At 46.6% G+C, this 24,291-nt stretch overlaps 1 protein-coding gene across 1 annotated transcript in view; it reads right to left on the bottom strand.

Moving 5' to 3' along the window:
* The window catches only part of mbt (serine/threonine-protein kinase PAK mbt), a 123,144-nt gene that overhangs the window by 26,132 nt on the left and 72,721 nt on the right, over nt 1-24,291 (bottom strand). The window contains exons 7-12 of the mRNA XM_050180185.3: nt 20,206-20,586; nt 17,202-17,309; nt 5,635-5,823; nt 4,760-4,893; nt 2,605-2,731; nt 81-341 (exon numbers count right to left, since the gene is read on the bottom strand). Coding sequence (XP_050036142.1) covers nt 81-341; nt 2,605-2,731; nt 4,760-4,893; nt 5,635-5,823; nt 17,202-17,309; nt 20,206-20,586 — 1,200 coding nt within the window. The remainder of the gene's footprint in view (nt 1-80; nt 342-2,604; nt 2,732-4,759; nt 4,894-5,634; nt 5,824-17,201; nt 17,310-20,205; nt 20,587-24,291) is intronic.

The following is a 24,291-nucleotide window of genomic DNA, read 5'->3' as shown; positions in this document are numbered from 1 at the left end:
ATTATTGTGTTGCATATGCTGCAGTAAGGTGACTCACTTGTACGGTAAAAAGAATGCAGTATTATGAAACATGCCTTTACCTTGTGCGTGTTCTTGAGCTTTGGTGGTGGCATGTCCCGGATGCGCCGCATGGCCTGCAGTGGCGGCTCATTAAAGAATGGTGGCTCACCATCCACCATCTCGATGCACATGATTCCCAAGGACCAGATGTCCACCTCAGGACCATACGGGAGCCGCGAGATCACTTCTGGTGCCATCCAGTATGGTGTGCCCACGAGAGACTTGCGCTTGGGAAGTTCCACGGATACTTGCGCACAGAAGCCGAAGTCTGACAGCTTAACCTGCAAGTGAACAATGTGCACCGGTGCAGTACTGTAGACTCCCATATGGTTCTAAGGTTGCCCATAGCCTGCCAGTCGACTATGGCTTTGGTAGGCCTAAACTTTTGTGGGATTCTCCTCCCGTGCTCTTGGGACAAAGGAACGACAGTACAGTAGTGCAAACAATCACAAGGGCATTTATTGCACCTTTCATAGATCAATGCCTGCTAGCTGAGTTGCTATCCACAAAATATGCCGATGGGCGCGCGACAAATCTAGAAGTCCGACTCACCGCGACCGGATAGCGAGCGAATATGTTCGCCCCATGCTGGATCCCAACGCCTGGTCGTTCGCGCGTACGGTCACGTGAACGGTGGCGCGTTCGAAGGCAGGCCACGCGAGGCGGTCTCGCAGAAGCATGGGTCAGCGCGCGCGCGGGACGTCCACGCTGTTTGCCGATCCGCCGGGAAAGAGGAAGCACCTTGTCTCTCGGCGCCCAAGTGACCCCGCCTGTCGGCGGCGTTAGCAGCGCAACACTTGCGCCATCTCTCGTACTGCGCCTCAACCACTCCGACCGCCGCGGGCGCCAGGCCACGCGAGCCGTGCGGAAAAACCAACATACCAGGGGACGCATGAGAGTCTCGCATCCCCACACTTTGTACTTTTATATCTTTTCTACGATTAAAAGCAGCTATTACAATTGACCCTGGATACATTAAACTTCAAGGGGATAGCAAAATACAGTCGAACCTGCTTATATCGAACTCGCAAACAAACACCTGTCGGTTTGATATAAGGCATAATTTGATATTAGCCTGCTAAAGTATTGGAAATCATAAAAGCACACAGTATTTGTAAAAGCACTTTACTGATAAAACTCGCTTAGTTACGCATAAAATAGCCCTCTATTTTTCTGCCTGGGCAACTTTGCTGCTGTGACAGCACGCACTTCCCCACATTGTCTAAACAGTCTGAGCAGCTGAGGCCGCAACCTTCCACATTCACGCAGAAGCACTGGACTAGTGTGAGTGTGCCAATCACCTCGGAGGATGTGGGCAAAGGACCGTCGTAGCTTTCCTCATTGTGCCCACTTTCACTTTTGCTCGGTACTATGTCGGCAATGTAGCCTTCATTATTGGGCTTTCCCGTGGTCGCAACACCATCGTCCGGACTCACAAACTTGTCGTCCGTTGATCTGTCAACGGCTTCCGGAAATTCTGTCAGTTCGCTCCAAACTTCGTCAACACCGGCAATGGCTTCATCACACTCTCAGAATTTTCAGAGTCGTCACCGGGCACGCAGAAGCTGGCACGTCTGAAGCAATTTTGGATTAACCACTTGTACACGCCCAGCTCTACACACGGCTGTGCGTACACCAGGGCGCTGCGGGTACTGGGTCATTTCTCCGCTTTAGCGCTAGCCTCCCCCTTATTCTTCAAGATGGTGCTGAGCTGTATGCTGAGCTGTATGCAAGATGGTCTTGTATGCTGCGGCAGCATCTGACTTCTCACTGCGTTCGACTCTTATTTATTATTTCAAGCTTCATGGCGAAAGGCAAATTCTGCCGCTTTGCACTAGCCATCACAACACTGCAGGAGAAGGCTCACAAGGTGTAAACACAATGAATGAGAAAAGAAACGAGACAACTCGTACTTTCACGACGAGGGTACAAGAGAGTGATTGGCTGTCTGACCTAGCACTGCCGGCAGGCCAGGATAATTTTTTGCAGGGGTGTGTTGACGGCTCGCCCAACACGGCACGGTCATGGTAGGGAGAGCGTGTGAATAGAGCCGCGCACCGCCGGGCTAAACTACTTTTCATAAGTGTTTGTGGGTTTCCCTGCCACTGCGAGGGAAAACCAACTTCTGGGGGTACTTTAGCGCCATTTGACATTAGATATATCGGGAGTTGCTGCTACCATTGCTGCTACCTTTGCAATGATTATTTGAAAAAAACTATCGGCCTAGATTCAAATAAATACGTTATTATTATTATCATCATCATCTCGAGTGAATGAACGCAAATTTGTTTTGTAAACAAGCAAGGATGAGATCACACTCACGACCCAACAACGTTATGTGCATAGAAAACGTACCAGCAAAATTACTGATGCAACCTGTAATTACTGCCACAAATGTGGCAATGAAAAAGCCACAACACAATTTGGCATCTTCATCCCTAAAAATAACCAAAGATGCGAAGTTTCAGAACAGGCGAGAGCTGAATCACATTTCCTTTGCATGAGTACAGAAAATGTCTGAACAAAGCCAGACTGGTGACGCACCCTGCCATCACTGGCCAGCAGTATGGAGTCCGACTTGATGTCTCTGTGAATGACGCCTTGTGAATGGAGGAATGCCAAGGCCTTCAGGCACTGTTTGCAGACTGTTGCAATCTGCTCTTCATCCATTCTGCATAAAAAAAATGATAATAATAAATAAATAAATGAGAACCCAGAGCTATGGAACACAAGCATAATATGACAGGCATGCACCTTTAGTGCTAGTAAGTATACCGAACCATGCAGCTAAAACAGGGTGTCTACCAAGTTTACATTTCCAAATTCCCCGAGTTTTCCAAGTTTTCCGCAAGCGCAGGGGCGTGCACTCCGCCCCTGAAACTGATAGCGTCATCCCTGCATGGGCGACGCTATTAGTTGCAGTGGCGGAGTGCACGCGAAAGAGTGGCTGACTTCGCTTAATTTGTACCGCTGATGTGAAGATATTGTCAACAATTGTGATATTGTGTTTGGGAGTCGCCGACTCCCAAATTCATTAAAATAAATTGTTTTCTTGTACAAATTTGCTTTTTCGAAAACCCAATCATTCGGAAAATTCTGCGGCCCCTTTCCTTGTAACAAAAATCGATCGGCAACTGTACTTATTTGCATGAAAGGTCGAATTTGAATACATAAAGAAGCAAACTGTCGACTTTACCTATTTCGTTATATCACGGTTTAGCTGTATCTTTGAAAAAAAAAATGGTAAAGCCCATTGCAAATCAGGTCGACCATATACAAATGTGAATAAAAAGAGACGCATACAGAAGCAAACATTTTTGAATATAAGATATTTATATCAACTGACAGCAAGCTCATTGGTATGAGGCCCGAACATTGCAATAAGTGAGATTCTCTCTCAGCAGCTGGAAAGTCAACCTCAACTGTCCTGGCTCTCAGCCAACGCAAAGCGACTCATTGTTGCGTTTCACTGCTTTAAAGGGTTTATTTTGGTTTGAATGAGGGACATCTGCATCTCGGCGTGAGTCAACACTGTTTTTTGAGCTCAAGCTCCTTCAAAGAAGCGGCAGCACACACTTCCTTTCCTGTTCATTCCTCAATGCATCGGTCCTGTTTGTTCTCGTACTCTTCCGCCTCGCGTTTGCCCCATGGACTATATGAATCATCCTTTCGGTCAGTCGTACAGTCAACATCCTATTTCTTGGACACCCTGAGGGCCGTGAAAATGAAAGAAAGATTGGGCAGTCCAAAAAAATAAATGCATGTCTTTTACTGCCCTTAAGGGCTCAATCACCACAGTCATATCCGAAAAAGGTCTGAATGCCTGCCAGTGCACTTAATAGGCAAATCGGTGCTCGTATTATGGCAGGAGACGGCGGGTATAATTAAGGAATACATACTGTGTCCCATGACAATTGCCCTTTCCCACAACTGTTAACCTTCGCCGCAATCCTCCGTGTATGCTTCAGCACGTAACATTGCTGTATCTAGGCGAAGCTGACTTTCGGAAACCGGCATCATGCAATGCGTTATGCTTTCCAAGCTCCGAAGCCAATCGCGAAGATTATAAAAAGGCAGAGTTAGTGCTATTGCTTACAGCGGCACATTCTTTCAATGAAAAAACACGGCACCAAATGACTAGAAGCTTAATAGCGAACATCAAAGTAGCTAGGTTTAGCAGTGCTGCGGTGGTGGCAACGGCTTCCAGCTAATCTGCGTGCGAGAGCGCCGGTTCGGGGCGGTGAGATGATTGAAATGGTGGTGGTAGTGGCTTTGATTAATGCCATTTCAGAACTGCGGTCAGGGCAAAAAGTCCAGAAAATCGGACGGCCGAAGGGTTCTTGCGTCCGAAATTTCAGACGTTCCTATACAGACTATGGAGTAAGTACGTGGTGGTGCCGCGAAGCCGTCCAAACTCTCGAGCATGTCCCAAAAATTGGGCATTCAGAAAAATCAATCTACGGACTGTACACTGGCAACTCCTCCAACTGATGACACGGCGTCAAAGACGATTCATTACGGTTCCTTTATGTTACTCGAGCCAGCATTAGCGCGACTTTCGTTCTTTTTAAAAAAAATTTCCAGCTAATTTTCCCTGATGGAAACACAAATTCGCTGATAATTCCTGGTTTTACCGGTTGGAAGACACCCTGCTAAAGGAATAGCGCACAGCAGACATCAGAGCCTTTGCACTACTGACCTGGCATGTGTGACAATGTCGGTGAGGGCTCCACCTTCGAGGAACTCCATGACGACCCAGAGCTCGTCGCCCACCAGGAAGCTGTCGTACATCTCAACTATGTTTGGATGATGGTAGTCCCGCATGATCACCACCTGTGCAGGCGTCGTTAAAGGGGCTGCAACAAGGCTATACCGTAATGAAGATTTTTTGAAGAGAAGTGCCCTAATTTGGCTTATTTGCACAGTGACACAGTCTACCATGCTGAAGGAAGAGCATAGACCCCCCCTCTATAGCAGAACTTTCCAAGATTGTTATGCCTCATAAGTACACAGGTTTGCAGATGCAATGATCATGAAGATTTGGCCCGTATAATATGCACATGAGAATGTTATACAAATGAAGGAAATAATTAAATCAAATGCTGAAGCTTTATGTGCCAAAACCACACTATGATTATGAGACATGCCATAGTGAGGGACTCCAGATTAATTTCGACCACCAGGGGTTCTTTAACATTGCACCTGATACACGGTAAACAGGTGTCTTTGCATCTCGACCCCATTAAAAAATTAGGGAGTAACTTTGAATGTACTGAACCTCCATCAAGATGCACGCCTTAACTGCAAGGTCTTCTTGGACATTGGGGAATGCAGCTTCTGCTTTGCCTCAACAAAGGCACTGTTAGCTTATTGCTTGCAATTTCTTTTTCAATTTACTGTTTTCTTTCTCTCATTAGTTTCTTTTCTATTCATTTTTATTTGATCTTTCACCGGAATCATCTACAGTAGCATGCCAGGCATTTTCACTAGGCTAACATCTCCAGGTCTCATTGAAGTCTTTCTATCCACACAGTTTCGCAAAACTGAAGCATGCACATTGTCACCGCTGCTGACCTCATTAAACAGAAGCTCCCGGCGCTGCTGCTTGCGAAGGTCCATCTTCTTGACGGCAACCTGGCGGCCACTGGGCTTCTCGGTAGCTATGCACACAATGCCAGTCGAGCCTTCACCAATCTTCACAAAGTTGTCCAAGTTGTCACGAGGGTCACCTGAACTCACCACCATCTGCAGCGCTGCTCGGAACTGCGAGCAATGCAGTACAGCACTACTTTAGAATGCCTATTGTGAAATGAATGTGCAGTGCCAGTAGTACTTGTACAAATAAGTGTGCTTGCACATCACAGGAGGCACAACCACATGGTGGCTTCACAGAGGCACTACCATGTTTGAAAAAAATTACCATCTTACTTTGAAACACCTTCCTGTCCAAGAGGCAGTATGCAAATTGTATTGCACTGGGCTAGTATAACGTAAAACTACTATATTTACTGTAATCTAACGCGCACTTTTTTCCCATAGAATAGGTCCAAAATGGGCATACGTGTTAGAATTGAGTAAGACACTAAATCTGCGTTGCCATATTGCCATCGCCATTTAAAAATGGCCCCGCTTCGAGATTAGCTGCCATAGCCTCCTCCATGTGCTGGTCTTCCCCTTTCCTGCGTTAGCTCTACCAGCGTGGAAGTGCCAACTGCGAACACATGCCTAGTTCATCATAATGCCGCAATTAAAGGGAAAGTGATCACGCGTGCAGAGACGGACGGAAATCGGGCCACATCACGGGTGTTTAGAGTTTCCGAAACTTGCGTGCAGGACTGGTGCGAACAGAAGGAGAGGCGTTCTACTCAGGCTACTACAGCGTATTATGCGGCCGTACGTGGCCCCTATCTTGAAAATGATCTGTGATGGGGCAGAGTCTACGCTATGGTCTACTCGTCTAGGCGCATCGTACTGTGTTCTCATTGCTTAGTTTGCACTGAAGTGAGAGGCAGCACGAAGGTCCATTCGCGCGCTCCTGCTACCGCACTTTCTCACTCGAGCATTTTGATAACGAGTTTCCACAGTCATCGCGTGAGATGAGTTCATGTTTACTTGTGCGCATATGACACCATGCTTGTTAATTTAATTAGTAAGGGAATGTTTACACGATTATACAGCCGATAAAAGTACTATCCTTACTTTGCATAGCTGTCTACTAATTTGCTATCGTAATCGATGCTTCACCTTTTGGGTGAAACTGCTACTTTTTTATTCATCAGCAATCTTGAAGGTATAATAAAAGCAGCTGAAGAATTCTATACTGACCTGTACAGTACCCAGAGGAGTCAGGATACCTCCATTAGAAACAGTAATGAACAGGATACAGAAACTCCTCCTATAACTAGTGATGAGGTGAGACGGGCCTTGCAAGACATGAAATGAGAAAGAGCGGCGGGAGAAGACGGAATAACAGTCGATTTAATCAAAAAGGGAGGAGATATAATGCTTGGAAAGCTGGCGGCTCTTTATACGAGGCGTCTATCGATGGCAAGGGTCCCAGAAAACTGGAAAAATGCAAGCATTATACTAATCCACAAAAAGGAGACGTTGAAGAATTTAAAAATTATAGGCCCATTAGCTTACTCCCAAGTATTATATGAAATATTCATCAAAATAATCTCCAATAGAATAAGAGCAACACTGTACTTTAGTCAACTAAAGGAACAGGCTGGCTTCAGGAAGGGATACTCTACAATGTATCACATCCATGTCATTATTCAGGTTATAGAGAAATCTGCAGAGTACAATAAGCCTCTCTATAAGGCTTTCAAAAATTACGAAAAAGCATTTGATTCAGTAGAGATACCAGCAGTCATAGAGGCATTATGCAATCACGGAGTACAGACCGCTTACGTAAATACCTTGGAAGATATCTACAGAGATTCCAAAGCTACCTTAATTCTACATAAGAACAGCAGCAAGATACCTATAAAGAAAGGGATCAGACAGGGAGACACAATCTCTCCAATGCTATTCACTGCGTGCTTGGAAGAAGTATTCAAGCTACTAAACTAGAAAGGCTTAGGAGTAAGGATCGATGGCGAATATCTCAGCAACCTTCAGTTTGCTGATGACATTGTTTTATACAGCAACGCTGCAGAGGAGCTACAACAAATGATTGAGGACCTTAATAGAGAGATGTGAAGAGTGGGGTTGAAGATTAATATGCAGAAGGCGAAGATAATGATGAATAGCCGGGCAAGGGAACAAGAGCTCAGGATTGCCAGTTAGCCTCTAGAGTCTTTAAAGGAGTACGTTTACCTAGGTCAGCTAATTACAGGGAACCTTGATAATGAGAAGGAAATTCATAGAAGAATAAATGTGGGTTTGATCGCATACGGCAGACATTTTCAGCTCCCGACTAGAAGCTTACCATTATCACTGAAAAGGAAGGTGTACAATCAGTGCATTTTACCATTGCCGACATATGGGGAGAGACTTGGAGATTGACAAAGAAGCTTGAGACCAAGTTAAGGACCGCACAAAGAGCGGTGGAACGAAGAATGCTAGGCATAATGTTAAGAGGCAGAAAGAGAGCGGTTTGGATCAAAGAGCAAACGGGTATAGCTGATATTCTAATTGACATTAAGGGGAAAAAATGGAGCTGGGCAGGTTATGTATTGCGCAGGTTCGATAACCGTTGGACCGTTAGGGTTACAGAATGGGTACCAAGAAAGGAAAAACGCAGTCGAGGACGGCAGAAGACTAGGCGGAGTGATGAAATTAGGAAATTTGCGGGCACTGGTTGAAATCGGTTGACGCAGGAAGGGGTAATTAGAGATCGCAGGGAGAGGCTTTCATCCTGCAGTGGGCATAAAATAGGCTGCTGCTGATGATGTTGATGATGAACTTTAGTGCATAGAAAGTAAATCTTTCTTTTTCCAAATGAGAGAAAGTTTTATTTCTGTGTGAAAGAATGAGGTGTGCAGTACAGTAAAAGACTTCCTTTTTAAGGTCACAACAAAAACATATGCATAACAATTGAGGGTGTTTTTTTGTTTTTGTTTTTCATTCCATTTTTGGTCACGGAAAATGAGTGCGCGTTGCAATCAAGTACATACGGTATTCCAATCTGTTTTTATTTTAAATCTGCCATTAGCCCTCACAGATAGGTCAGAATCGCTCGGTCTCTGCCCAAATGGGCGCAGCCCGCCCGCCCATATAAGCTGGGCCCGAACCATTTTGACCTATCACTGAAGGCTAATGGCTGATTTGATATAAATACAGATTGGTATAGTTTTACATTATTCTGAGCCTGGTATGCAGTCAGCCAGTGCTATAGTTCAAACCCCCTAGGAACCACAGAGATTGTTGCATGAATTGTGAATAAAGAGAACTTCAGACAGAATTTGGTCAGAAAGAGTATTACTGAGTCAACATACAGACAGAACTATCCACAAAACAACATAGGAGAATTGGCAACACGAAAAGGAAATAGTGATATAACAGGAACACAATTCTGAATACGAGGTGTTTTCTTAAGCTGGTAATTTCACGCGTGCACGCAAATATGCACATGAATACTGGCCCACCACAAACACACATATGCATGTACACAAATACACATAGTCAACACATATACAGTCAGCAACCAATTATTCATACATAGATAATTCGGACATGCTTGATTATTCGGTCAGCCCCGCAGCACTGCTACTAGCCCTATAGACTTAATGCATAAGGATGACCAAAATTCTGGACAGCTTGCAATAATTGCAATAATAAATGCAATAATATGGACTATGACTGCATGACCGTGCGCCAATATGGACATTGAGTCAAGCAGAAATGCGATATTTTCGTTCCAAGATCCGTGATTCAGTTGAACCCACTTATAACAATGTTCCAGTGCCACGAAAATTCCATTGTTAAAACCGGGTTGCATAAAGAAAAAAAAAAAAAAAATGGGGGAGAGCGTAGCTGTTCCAAGAAAACTATAATGGTGGGGAGGCCAGTCCTCCTCCCCACCACCTTCCTCCATCAGGCTTCTGATTGTGCTGACTCGTTTAACAGTTTAACTCTGCTTCCTGTGCGCTCCAATCACGTGTGATTAACAAGCCGCGGCTGTCGTCGTTCCGAGAATAGCACTGCTATAACAAATGCTAAGAGGGGTCACGGGCAGCAAGTGACATACGAGCTCCACTGAGGCATCAGTTTGGTGGCCCCAAAAGGCGCCTTTTAAAAAATGCAGGAAGGTTGTTGTGGCAGCATCGCTGCTCAAGAAATCCAGAAGAAACGCTGGGACGTGATCGCCACAAGCATCTCGCCACGTACTTTCCACTGGCTTCCACTCCACAACAAAACCACACGTCCGTCAGCCTTGCTTGCTTTACGCGAAGCTTGCCAACATCCTTCTCCAAGGTATCCAGGTACTCCACGTAGTGAAGCGGAAGGTCCCTTGAGAAAACAAGCCCATGAGGGACTGAATCACCTACAGTACCTCCCGCGGGGACATTGCTGAGGCAGCCTGTCCTACTGCGTCAGCGCTGCTGTCATGGCTGTCACTGTGGCTATCCAATGCAAGCCCGTTCACGATGATCGCTTCATCGGTTAGAAGCACTTCGTTTTCAAATCTATAGCAGTGAGCTTTCTTTTCACCGAGAATGTTGTGCAATGCTGATGATCAGTGGGCAGATCAGCCACCTTCCATTTCGGCGGCGAGTCAATTGAGGCTGAGAAACAATGTGGCCAGGAATTACTTCAACATAACGAACAAAGACAAGCACGAGCGACTTAATCCGTAACAGAATTGCATAGAACGAGGGCCACAGAATAAAGAACCAACTGTGACGGCCCAGTAAGCAATTTGGGAGCAGCGCCAGCAGTGCAGTTGGCGCGGTCCATTTGTGTTTTAGAGGGTGGCATGGTGCAGAGCTACAGGCGCAGCCCATTCGTGTTCGGAGGGGTGGAAGGGTGATGGGAGAGATGCGCACAAGGCTGGCGTGCATCTCTCATGTAGAGAAGCGTGCGGCGGCAGTTGGGGTGGCGGGCTATCGTGCAGCGGCTCCTATTTCACTTTTTTCTTTTTAAGGATTTCGTATTCCATCCGGACATCCATTTCGACACGGACATCCAGCAGCCAGACCACATCGTTATAACCGATAATGTGGCATGAGGACATTGTAGTACGCAGGATATTTCCCCATAGAAAACATACAAAAGTTGACGGTGCAGCAGCTTTTCATTGTTATAATCGATATACTGTTAAAACCAGTATTGTTATAAGTGGGTTTGGCTGTACTGAAACTACCAAAGCTTAGTCGATCTAGTGGTCGCCAAAGAGAATTCGGTGCAGGCAATGACTGTACTTTCATCTACCTGTAGCGACAGCATGACAATGGTTGAAATACATTGGAACCTCGTTGATGCGTTCCCGTTACATACGTTCCCGTGAACACACACAAAAAAAATGACACAGTAGAGTTATTCATTTTTTACCAGTTCATACGTTCCCGGAAAACATGATTCTTGGGCACCAATGTTCAGTATGTCGCCAAACTGCGATCATATGATACGTTTTCCAGCCGCTAGATTCCACGTGAACAAGAAAATGTGTGAAGTGCACGCAATTGAGAACAGTATATAGCTGCCTGCTGCGGCAGCTCCACCACAATACTCGCCCGCCCGCTTCACGTGAAAACGCCGGTGCGCACTTAGTTCGACGTTTCGGTACCAGCAGATCTTCTCCGGGGACGTCGCACACGGCATTCCCAGCTATCACCGCCAATCCCACTGCGATAAGCATCCTCACCTATCTGTTTCACAGCGCGTGGTGCCGTCGGAAGTGCAGTGCACGGTTTTATTAGGCGATATCCGCAACGCGACGTTGTTTCCCGCTGCAGACTGCGATTGTATACGTTTTGCAGTCGCTAGATCCCATGTGAACAAGAAAAGGTGTGAGGCGCGCGGGATCGAGAACAGGGGTGCTATAACGTAAAGCTATTCCAAACTTTTCTATTCCAATTTTGCAATCAGCCCTACACGATAGATCAAAACATTTTTGAGCCACCACCCACTGTGCCTGTCTGTCACGCAACGTCATGAAAACCGTGATAGCGCCCCATTTGATATGGTGCGTACAGTCGCCGACCGATTTTCCGGACTCCAAAAATTCGGACATGCTCGATTATTAGGTCAGCTTCGTGGCCCCGCCATTCTCCCCATAGATCATAATGTATAACAACTGCCGAAAGTTCGGACACCTTGCAACCTCTCGTCCGATTTTTCTGACACTCCTTGAGCCAACTCGATCGATGGCACTTGCCCCCACCGACTCTGTCCGGTGCATGGCTCGACTTGCTGAACGTCATTTTTGTTTTGAACTGAGCCTCCTTGCTGCCCCACAAGGTGGCGCTACTGAAAATCCCCGCCCATCATCATCGTTTCTGCCTGGTTCGGTAGAGTGGCTATGAGTGACTACAGCAGTTCCAGTCTCAGCTTAGTAAGCCATATCACCATAGCCATGTCAAGGCAATCCAGCAGCTGATTTGTTTCTTTCTTCGTGCACGACGCTGCGAGTAGGCCACGTTTTTAGTTTGTGCGAATGGTGCCGGCGTGACAGCGCAGTGGTGTTTGCATTGTGTGCTGTGTCGAGGCCGCGGTGATCGAACGTGTTAGTATACGGAAACATAGTGTCAAGTGTCCAATGGCGCCGATAGTGCCCGCGCAGACTGTGCTGGGAAATGCTGGCAAGCGTGGTACTAAATATACCAGAATGTCAATGGCGAAAAAGATTGCCATTGTGCAGCAAGTCCTGAGCGGCTGGTCTGAAAGCGGAGTTGCTCGAGAATTTAACATTTCGAAGCAGACGGTCTCGGATTACATGAGAAACAAGACGAAGATTCTTGGCGAAGCAACGAAGTCTTCCTCCAGCTTGGAAAGGAAAAATTTTAGAGACGGCAGCTACCTGAAGCTCGAAGAAGCCCTCCACATGTGGCAGTGTGCTACAGTTGCCAAGCGGATTCCTGTGTCTGGAGACCTTCTGAAGCAGAAGGCAGAGATGCTCGCTCTCCGGATGAACATCAAGGGCTTTATGTTCAGTTACGGATGGCTCCGTAACTTCAAAAAAAGGTACGACCTCGCTTTCAAGAGGATGTGCGGCGAGAGTGGTGCCGTCGACCGGACCTTTGTTGCAAATTATCGCTCGGAGACTCTGGAGTCGCTGTTGTCCCAGTTTTCGCCAGACAACGTTTTTAACTGTGACGAAACCGCTCTATTCTATAAGATGCTGCCTGATAAGACCCTTTCTGTGTCTGGCGATCCCTGCCACGGCGGGAAGCGTAGTAAAGAGCGCGTCACCATCATGGTAGGCAGCAACATGTCGGGGACAGAGAAGCTTCCGCTTCTTGTGATAGGCAAATCAAAAAGCCCGAGGTGCTTCAAGGGAGTGAAGTCGCTGCCCGTGTGGTATGAGGCCAACAAAAAAGCATGGATCACGCAGCAGCTCTTCAGCAACTACGTCTGCAAACTTGACAGGAAGTTCAAGTCGCAAAACCGGAAGGTACTGCTTTTTGTGGACAACTGCGGTGCACACGGTTACATCCATGATCTCGAGTGCACCCGCTTGGAATTCCTGCCGCCCAACACCACGAGTGTCCTCCAGCCCATGGACCAGGGCATTATAAAAAATTTGAAGGTCCTCTACAGAGCACGCCTCTTGAACCGCATGGTCATCTGCATCGACGGCGGCAAGCAGTACGCTGTTAGCCTTCTGTCGGCGGATGCCTGGAAGGCGGTGACCCCTGCCACTCTACAGAACTGTTTTGGGCACGCTGGATATGTTATAACCGATGAAGTGAGTGCCATGGAGGCCCCAGATCTGTCGCCTTCAGATGTGCTCCCTACTCAAGCCGAAAATGTTCTTCAAGACTTGCGCAGTGGTTGCATTGCGATGCCGGACACTGTCTCATTTGATAGTTTTACAGATGCTGACAGTGCTGTACTGACGTGCGCAGAACTTCGACGACAAGATCATTCGTCAGGTTTGTGCTGCCCCACCGGATGATGACTCTGAGTCGGAGGATGACGCACCATGTGCGCCGCTGCCGTCGCATGCAAGGCTTGTACAAGCAGTGACTGTGCTTTCAGCCGCCAACAGTGACCGCACGACCCTCTCCGAGATTGAGGCTGATCTGATTGCGCATAAACGGAACAGCGTGCAACGGCGCATTCACGATTTCTTCGCGCCTGCTGCCACGCCCGAATAAGGGCATGGAAATAAAGGATTTTTTTTTTCTGAATCTGTTTCTTTTGGACACCTGTTTATTCGGACATTTCCGCAGTCCCCGTGAGGTCCGAATAAACGGTCGGCGACTGTATACAGTGATTATGCATGATTAAACCGAATGAAAGAAAAATAACAATTTCTGAATCGATGCCTTTTTCACTAATTGCGAAAAAGGCAACCACAAGAACTTACCACGTCAAAGTAAAGTGTATGCGTTCAAGATGCATTAATATGCCCAACAAAACTGAAAGCTTTTGTGAATAGCCGGAGACTGCCCTGTTCCTAAAGGAACAGAAGATGGCTGCCCGCTGATCGCTGTTGCACTGGCTACCCTTAGCTGCCAGGGGCATGGCTTTATTTGCGTACAGTCGAACCCGACTATATCGAACCCGTTTACATCGAATTATTCTATATATCGAACAATTTCTGGTCACGGTATAGTTACAATGAGTATATATAGCAAAAATTACGCTTACATCGAACAAATATTGCAGTGACTCCCGATATATCGAACGTCAAGCGGCGGAAAAGTGCCCCCAGAAGTTGGCTTTCCCTCGCGGTAGCGGGGAAACCCGGTGGCGCGGCTCCATCAACCGCTCTCCCTACCGCGACCGCGCTGCCTCGGGCTGTTCGGGCGAGCCGTCGACACTCCCCCCTGTCGCGCGTAGTGAAGTCTATTATCCTCCCTCTTTCTCTATCATCTTTCACTTCCCACTCCCTCTCCCCTGACGACGCTTCACCGTGCTCCCTCACGGGTTGCAGAATCAAGCGTCCTTCCTTTCTTTAGATCGCTATCTATCGACACTTCCTAGCAAAAAAATGATCCTGGCCCGCCTACAGCGCTTGCTCAGACAGCCAATCAGAGGCTCTTGTGCGCTCTTCGTGCAAGATGGCGAAAGTGCGAGCTGTCTGGCTGCTTCTCTGGTTTATCGTGTTTGCGCCTTGTGGGCCTTCTCCAGCAGTGTTGCCGTGATGAAGCGGCAGAATTCGCCTTTCGTCGTGAAGATCGAAATCACAAATCGCGTCGAACGCGATGTCCCCGCAGCGTGCAAGATTCAGAGGAGCACTCTCGGCACGATTAGGGCTAAAGTGGCCAGACTCGCAACCCGGTGCCCATGGCGCCCGACGCGTACGCACGTGCCGGTTTCCGCGTGCTCGGTGATGACTGCAAATTCTGATGAATGCGATGAAGCCGTTGCCGGTGTTGCCGAAGTTTGGAGCGAGCTGTCAAAATTTCAGGGACATTCGAATCAACGGTGGACGAGTTTGTGAGTGCAGATGATGGTGTCGCGACGACGGCAGATCCCGAAACGAAGACTACATCGCCGACATCGTACCGAGCACAAATGAAAGTAGGCGCGTTGAGGAAAGCAACTACGGTCCTTTGCCCACATCCTCCGAAGTGATTGGTGCACTCGCATTAGTCCGGTGCTTCTGCGCGAATGCGGAAGGTTGCGGCCTCAGCTGCTCGGACTCTAGACAACGTGGGGAAGTGCGTGCGTTGCAGGCAGCGAAATTGCCCAAGCAGAAGAAAATGCAGGACTAATTTATGCGAAACTAAGCTAGTTTCGCCAATAAAGTGATTTTATAAATGGTATGTGCTTTTATGACATCCAATTATTTAGCAGGCTTATATCGAATTATGCTCTATATCGAACTGATAGGCGTTTTTTTGCGAGTTCGATATAGCCGGGTTTGACTGTATAAGATTTTGCATGACAGTATAACATTATCGAGACCTTGCGGCACATATACGACATTGCTCTGTCAACTCTCCTTTGCCGAGGATCCATTTTAACGGCATTTTTAACCTTCTGTTGCACGGCGCCGCGATTTTTGACCAGCCACCGCAAGCTAAGTAACAGGAAGCGTACCAATCGCAGACGCCGGCACTACCCTGCTCATCCAGCTATCTACTTTCAGTGCACTGGCTCGGCCCCATTGAAACTCTCTTCATTTGAGCGTGCTCCTCACCTCTCCTCAGCCAATTAGGATAAGAAAAACTGCTCAATGCAGGCAATGGTATTTGCTTTGAAAGCAAAAGAAATAGACATGCTACAAACGAGAAGCGAGTTTGATTGGGCTTTTCGAATAATGCTTTGGGTTACTGCTTGATGCTTGCGTCTGTGGTTACATAGATTCGACGTCAGGAGATTGGAATAAAAACAAAGGCAATAGTTTTACATTATAGGGCCCCATATATAGCCGCCCGCCTCATGTGAAAACGACGGCGTGCACAGTTTCTTCAGTTTCTTATTCCAGCACCAGCAAATCTCCGTCCGGGTCGTCGTACGCAGCATTCACAGCTGTCGCTGCCAAACCTACTGCAATAAGCATCTTCACCTACCTGTTTTACAGCGCGTGGGGCGTAGTGCCATTGGTAGCATACTGCATGCTTTTAGTAGGCGATAATCCAAATGCACCGCCGTTCCCTGCTGCAAGCAGAGCGATGTGGGCATCGCATTTCGCTTGGGCGACATCCAGCATCACCCACCAGCTCGATTTGGTTTCGGTTTCCCGTCGCCCTCTTAAATCAACATGCTATAGGAAAACGACAAAATGTGTCTCGGGTCACCGGAGCACCACGAGCTCAACGCGCGTCGGCGGGCGTCTCGTGCAACGACGTTTCACATTTACATAGATGTCAAGAATAGTTGAGTCTGTCAAATTTTTGTAGTTACTTCTGATCGCGCTTTTTCCTGGTCAGTACGTTTTTTTCTCCCAGTTTTTTTCCTAAATCTATGAACAAGGTTGTACTGGACATGGCCGCAATTTTGTAGAGGCGTCTTTCGCTCTTTTCTATGCCACTCATATTGTCCACTGTTCATGGCCGGCTGACCCTGTTGGTAACACATGCAGAGCATTGCTCTGATCACTGACATAGCGTGAAAAATGTGAAAAGGAAGAACATAAAAGGAATTGCTAGCAAATTATGACTGTGGAACGTCTAGGCAAGGGCAAGCGTACTTACGTGCAGAAACAAACATTGACAAACTTGGGCCGTACTTACAAACGACCACTTTTGAAAGATACTTTCACTTTTGCGACATTTTTCATGACAATTTTTGCATACAGTGATAAGATAATGTGCTTGGCACTGTGCCAAGAATGCCGTTGCTACTAGACATCGATGTGTCTTGTGCTACAGTCATGCACCATTGAAAGTATCTCCAAAAAATTTGGGTTACTTCGGTATTTTGGACTCCCGATTATTCGGACGTTTTGGCGATCCCCATCAAGTCCAAATTATTGGTCGACAACTGTACACCCATGCAAATTTTGTGCTATATTCGTGCAGAGAGTAACAACAATTAGGTCACAATGGAGCTGCGAACAGTGTGCAAAGCAGACAGACCTGCTCGTGCGACAGCCTTTGGTGCTCGGGTGGATGGTTCGACTGGGGCTTGCCCGCCACCGGTGGTGGTGCATGGTCCATTGCTGCTTGACTTTTGCCCATTCCATCCTGGTGGTGGTGAAGAAAAAAAAGTCCCAAATCAAGGAACACTGCAACAGTCATTGGTTGCTTGGCTGCTCTCATTGACAAAACGGATGCGTATATTGCAGTGAGTGCTGTTCTGGACACTTGACACGTTTGCATTCACTCAGAGACATCATTATTGCTAGCATGTGTCCTGACACGTTTAACACACATAACTTTGCACTGGTACACACTCCTCACGCGACAATTAAGGGGAGAGCTTCCTCAGACATCGCTAAACAAGGTATCAATGGCTTCGGCATGATTAACCCTTTGAGGGTCGAATTATTTTGAAAAAAACTTTCCCAGGTGGTCAAATTACTTTATTGCGGATCTTGAATGTACAAAATGTATTAAGTCGGGAATAAATAGTCAAAAATAATTAGGAACAGTATTTTGGTGTCGGCATCACTCAGAACTGCAAAATGTTCAATAGTATTTCCGAGCGTGGTACTCCTTGAAACACGGGTCTACGCACAGCGCCTTATCGCAGTCTGCACACCTAAAATGCGTGTCTGTTCTCTTGAAGCGAGGAGTTGTGTCGGCGCACACATGCCATCTCTGCGTGCGGCTGCCTTGGGCAGAGGTCTGAGGCACCCTCTCGCGTAAGCGCGTTGCCGCGGAGAGCGAGAATACCTCGCGAATGGCGCTGATAAGCAAGCTAAGAGCAGCGCCAATCAAGATAGAAATCAACTTCCACCGCCCTGCAAGAGAGTGCCAACAAAGAAAAACATGAGGTTTCGCACGCCTCCGTTGCGATCACGCGGCGGAACCGAAACCGCGTTGCCACTGAGAGCGAGAATACCTCACGAACGGCGCTGATAAGCAAGCTAAGAGCAGCGCCAATCAAGATAGAAATCAACTTCCACCGCCCTGCAAGAGAGTGCCAACAAAGAAAAACATGAGGTTTCGCACGCCTCTGTTGCGATCACGCGGCGAAACCGAAACCGCCAAAGGGGCGTTGCCGCAGTCTGAGCGACGCGCTGAAGCTAGCAATCAGCTCTGTTTATCTCCCCAAGAAGGTAGCACCAATTTCAAACGCATCTTGTAAGTGCTAAGAGGTGGCAGCACCTCCCGATGAGCGCTCATCGTCATTATGGCGTGAGATTTCAAACGGAGGGTCGGAACCGTACCCGTACGGCAAAGACCTTGCGGGACAGAAAACCGCCGCCGTACATGTACGGCAAAAACCTTCAAAGGGTTAAAGAATATCCAATAAGACCGACCTCACTGCTGTTTAGTAAAATCTGAGGAACAGATTTTTCATAAGTTTTAGAGAAATTTAAGTGAAACAATCATATAAAATTACAATGAACTGAGATGCACAAAACTGCCCCATATTCGAAGTAAGCACATAAAATTACATATATCTTATTACATATATAGTGTTGAGCCCCATAACTTGAAGGATAAATATGTATGCCTAAGAAATAGAGCTGCTTGGATGGGGATTTGAACTGGGGACCTTGATCACAGGAACGCAATGCTCCACCTGTGCTCCCTGCCACCTCTTGATAAGAAGCTAGAAACGGCAGAACCAGTGATGGAACAAATAAGATACCGTATTTACTCGCATAATGATCACACTTTTTTGTCAGAAAAATTGACACAAATTCAGGGGTGCGATCATTACGCGGGTTAAATTTCCCGCGAGAAAAAAAAAAATTTTTTTTCGTCCTGCGTTTGCTGCGGGATGCGGGTGCAGGACACCAAAACAAAAATGGCGGCCGGCAAAGCAAGCCGACCGCGCCGAACGCGATCTTTTTTTTCTTCTCGTGAGTACATTACGTGCATTGAAACAGTTTCTTCCGTATCAGTGATGAATAATATCGTTAATATTGGCAAGTTTGCGGCAATAACGTAGCCATGTCCACTTTGAGGGGACAGAAACAGAGATGGGCATGCTTAGATGCCAGTGACATAGAAACACATGGCCGGCGTGCTGCGGAAACTGCGGCATCTGTCTTCACTACTATCCTAACACGGCACGTTTCCGCTAAGGGTAGGCGAATATCTTAGCTGTGTTAAAAGCGTCGGCGTATGAATAGGGTACACTTTTAACGTATCAGTGTAAACGTGGCTACTATGATTGCCGCACGCGATTTGTTGCGTGCTCACGAGTGCAGATGAAAAGAATCGAAAGGAGCATTTTTTGTTTTTGTTAACCACAACCATTATAAAGCCTACCCATAATAAAGGCAAGTTTGGTTGTACGTCTTTTAGCCATGGAAGTGCGGAAAGTGATGAAAGTAATGAAATGAGGCATCTACTTAAGAATGTTTGGTGCGTGCAGACGAGTCGTTCGCGTAGCATTCGACAGATGGTAAGCGCGATCATTATTAGCTAAACTTGGCACACGACATATCGCTGCGGCAAGTTCAGGGTGCGATCATTACACGGGAAATAAAAAAAATCGAATTTTGACGACAAAATTCAGGGGTGCGATCATTACGCGAGTGCGATCATTATGCGAGTAAATACGGTAGGTGTTGCATTAGGATGCAGGGTCAGCGGTGTGGATCATAAACCAAAGGGATTAGCCGATAAGTCTTAAAGAGACCAAGTAAGAGTAGGGCAGGTCATGTAATGCATAGGACTGACAATCGGTGCTTTATTAGAGAAACAGATGAGGTGCCAAGGAAAGGGCAGTGCAATTGAAAATGATAAAGAATTTGGTGGTTTGATAAAACTGATAATATTGCAGACATAGGGTGGAGTCAGCTGATGCCTGACAGGGGTAATTCAAGCTCACCAAGAGAGATCTTCGTCCTGCAGTGGATGTAATATTAGTATCAGCTGATGATGATGACAAAGTGTTAAAAATGATTCTCACTCAATCAGACAACAGAACGCAAGAAGGCACACTGCGAGTGCCACTCACCCGACCACCATCCACCATGGTCTGTCCTCCAGCAGGTGGCTGCTGCTGCACTGGTGGCTGCTGGTGTGGTCCCGTAGGCTGGTAATGATGATGGTGATGGTCATTTGGCACCTTGGGTTTTGGCGGGGCGGCTGGCAATTCCTTGGCAATGGGCCCTGGCCCAGGCGAATGGCTGTGGCCCGGGTGAGACTTGGACGGCCCGTACTGGTGGGGACCGCACTGAGGCCCTGGCCGGTAACTGTCCGGCGGCAGGTGACCAGCCTGCGAGCCATGGTTCATGTTCTGCGGGGAGACTCTTTGTTGCTGCTGCTGCTGCAGTTGGGAGGGTGGCAGCTGGGAGGCTGGATGCTGGTACGGAGGGATGGAGTAGCCACCAGGATGCTGTAAATACAGCATAAAAGTCCATTAGGTGCTATACAAAACAAGAGCATTTTATTTAAAAAAAAAAGCATCAAAAGAAGAAGAAAAAAAAAAAAGGTGGACGGCACTGACAATAAAAGCTTGTACAAAGCAATCAGTGGCAGGAGGCTGCAGTGGACAACAACAACAACAACAACAGGGATGTGTGAATACTCGAATATCACAGAATCGAATAGTGAGTGTTCAAATAATTCTATTTGCATGTTTTTTCTTTTTCAGTACAAAAGGAGCCCCACAGACAGGCTGTCCCCCTGCTGACACAGTTGCGGACAGCTTGCCTCTGCAAACGCTTTGCCTCTGCTGGATGGGCAGAGGCGCAAACATGAGTGGCCTGGAGGGTGCAGCCACCTGGTGGCAGAGCTCAACCAGACAAACAAAGAGCTAATATAGCAGTAACGAATAGTATTCTACTTTGCAGCTAGTGTAAATTTTTGGCAGAAGCATAATCATGAACACATTGTCTTTTTAAAAGTTTAAAATGTTTTACTCTTGGTTACAGCAATATTAGCTCTGTTTTTGGCTGGTTGAGCTGTGCGCCACCAGGCGACTGCCCTATGAAGGCCGCTCTAAGGTCCCTCAGGTCGCTCAAGTTGACACTCCTGCCTATCAATCTAAATGCCTAGCTCACCTGTGTCTACCGGAATACCGGACTTGCTCGGCACTGCGACAGAACGCCAAGACAACCAGAAGTAGACGTCATGATGTACCATCATGACGCAGAGCTAGCGAAGGCAGACCTTAGGCCTGATTGCTCAGTGAGTGAGTTGGAGAAAAAGCATGGCTAGAGAGGAGAGTAACTTGCAGTCATCCATAGCTCTCTTAATACGAGATGCATCCCTTAAATTGTGGCACAAATGTTTTACTGTAGCTGTATTCTATACATCTACAAAATTTGTCCACATCATTTCAGGGGTTTTAACTATCTTGCAAAGCTCTACAGATTCTATTGCAGGAAATTCTGATTGGTAGAATGATTGTTTGTGCATCTTCTAGTGAGTTTAATTACGAAGTTATTAAATCTTGCTTTTATGTGCAGGTTCCTCATGTTGCGCTGTTTTATATCATATGAATCACCAACAGAAGCACATGTGCAAGTATTTGCTGTAGCAATTACAAGAAAGAGAAAACTGGAGGGGCGTCCTTTCTTGTCGTGTTTCTGTGAGTGTGTGCGTACATGTAGATGCGTTCTGTTACACTCTGAAGCAACTTACTAAGATGAGCTACCTTGGAACTACCTAGACTGCACATTATTTTTTTGCCGTAAACAATTTCCAAGCCATGAATTGGTTCCACCCAGCTAAGGTTTGCATTCTAATGCACCAACACAGATGGACCAACAGGGTAGAAATTCCAAAAGCAACACCTGGGTTATAAGAGCCATCGTACAGTAAAACATGATTGATATGTACCCGCTTACGATGCAGTTATGGTTAAAACGTAGTTGCCACAGTTCCCCGGCCAACCTCCCATTGAACCCAATGTATTGAATGACCGCTCACGGCACAGTGGCTCGTAGAATGCATACCGGTTAGCTACACTAAGTCGCAGTTTGGCAAACAGCATGTTGCACCGCAAATGTATTCTTTTTCTTTTTTTCCTTTTGAAAAAGAAAATCAATGCGAAAACCACAATTCAATTGGTACTCGGAAGTACCCATCGACACGTGTATCGACGATGCCTTGTTGGTGATGGCGCTTTCTTTTTTAGATTGGGTGGCCAAGTGTGGAAAGCGTGGTGGCGTAGCTGAAAGCCCCATCGCAGCAATCATCACCTTGACGTTCCGACCTGCCCAAACTTTTGCTGCTTTGCAACCGCATCGAGTTGGTCGAGCGTCGCGCATTGCATGTGGGTCATCAATGTGGTGTCGTTCGGGGTTCAGCAGTGACTGCATATTTCATCGCACATGCGACTCCATCCTGAGAGTGTTGCATACATAGTGGTGTCGTTCGTGGTGGTTCAGCATTGGCTGAATATTTCACCGGGTTTCATCTAGACAAACGCAGCCAAGCCAAAACCGAATGGACAAAAGGATCGCATGCTCAGCGTGAAGGAGAAGTTGGGACGCTCTGCGTAGCATTGAAACCGGAACAACAAAAACCGCCATTGCAAGTGCGTAGGAACTGCCTTTAACAACAGTTTGCGGCAGATGGAAAGCACAAGGAAAGCTAAGGAGCGATGCCACATCAAACATGAAGAGGTGACGCTTGAAGAGATCAGCCTTTCCCGAGGTTGAAGAAGCCTTGATGTTGTTGCTGGAAAAAGTCAGGGTGAATAACTTACCAGTCAGCAGCCCCCTGCTTACCAAAAAGGCAGAAATATTTGGTAGCCACCTGAAATGCAAGAACTTTTCTTGCAGCAACCGTTGGATAGCAAGGTTTAAAGCATGCCACAATGTAAGTGTCAGGGTGGTGTGTGAAGAGGAAGCACATGCGGACCACAAAGGTGCGGCGGAATGATAGAATTGGCCGCTGCCACAAACTCTAGCCAACTATGCCATGGAAGACGTTTTCAACATGGACGAGTCAGCACTCTTTTAGACCTGCCCAACAGGATGTTGGTGTTCAAGGGTGAAAACTGCACTGGTGGCAAGCATGCTAAAGAAAGGCTGTCAGCTGCTTTCACGGTCAACGCGACAGGAAGCCATAAGATGCTACTGCTTGTTATCGGCCGGTATATGAACCAGAGGCGCCTAAATGCTCTCAGGCGTCATATACAGAAGCAACACAAAGGCTTGGATGACGGCAAAGCTATTTAAGGAATATGTGCAGCTCCTGGACCAGTGTTTTGAGGGAGCAAAAAAAAAAAAAAGAAAAAAAAAAGTTGTCCTTGTGCTCGACAATGCGTTGACAAATGATGCGCTGAATAACTTGGGCACAATTGAACTCTTCTTGCTGCCGAACACCACGGCGCTTGCACAAGCCCTCAGCAAGGGCATCATTCACTCAGTCAAGCATTTAACAGATGAGGGGTCTCATGGCAAAGTTGGCCCAAGGTCTCTCAAAATTTGAGGATGCTGTTGTCGCTGCAAGGCCTCGACGGCAGTAACTGAAGCTGACTGACTTTTGGTCCATTGCTTCGGAATAAAGTGAGCTGTGTGTTGAAAATATTACTACTCGTGACCTTTTCTTCACTTTTGAAAGTCGTGGCTAATTTGTGCTTCTGAGTTAAGGGGGGACACCCCACTTAAAATTCTTAAAATTTATTTATGGGCACAATTTCATCAAACATTCAACACTTATGTATATGACATGCTGATTTCAAACATGCAATTGGTTTTCTTGTGCAGGAGCTATCTTTCAAAATATCAGCAATTCATATTTTTTGTATGGTCTAATTTGGAGGCAAGTTTTCTCTAAAATGCTGGTTGTTATGAAGGAGACTAGCATATCAAAATGATGTTGAATGATCATAGCTTGCAGTGCTACAAGAATTGATGTTCTAGACTGATTTGGGCAAAAGTTACAGCATGTCAAACTTTTGTAAGCACGCATCATTAGAAGCACCCTGGACAAATTAATACTTTTTGAACATTTCTGTAATAATATTTGTTCATATTTTAGGTCTATTTCGTTCCCAATTTGTCCACCTTTCTGACAAAAAAAAAATATAGAGATAATTATTGTGATAGGATAAGTATAACCAGAGCTATTGTCACTCCAAAACTAC

This window comes from Dermacentor andersoni, chromosome 7 (genome assembly GCF_023375885.2).
Source record: "Dermacentor andersoni chromosome 7, qqDerAnde1_hic_scaffold, whole genome shotgun sequence".
Lineage (NCBI taxonomy): Eukaryota > Metazoa > Arthropoda > Arachnida > Ixodida > Ixodidae > Dermacentor > Dermacentor andersoni.
The sequence above is the reverse complement of the archived record's forward strand: the minus strand, read 5'-3'. Positions and strand labels throughout refer to the sequence as shown.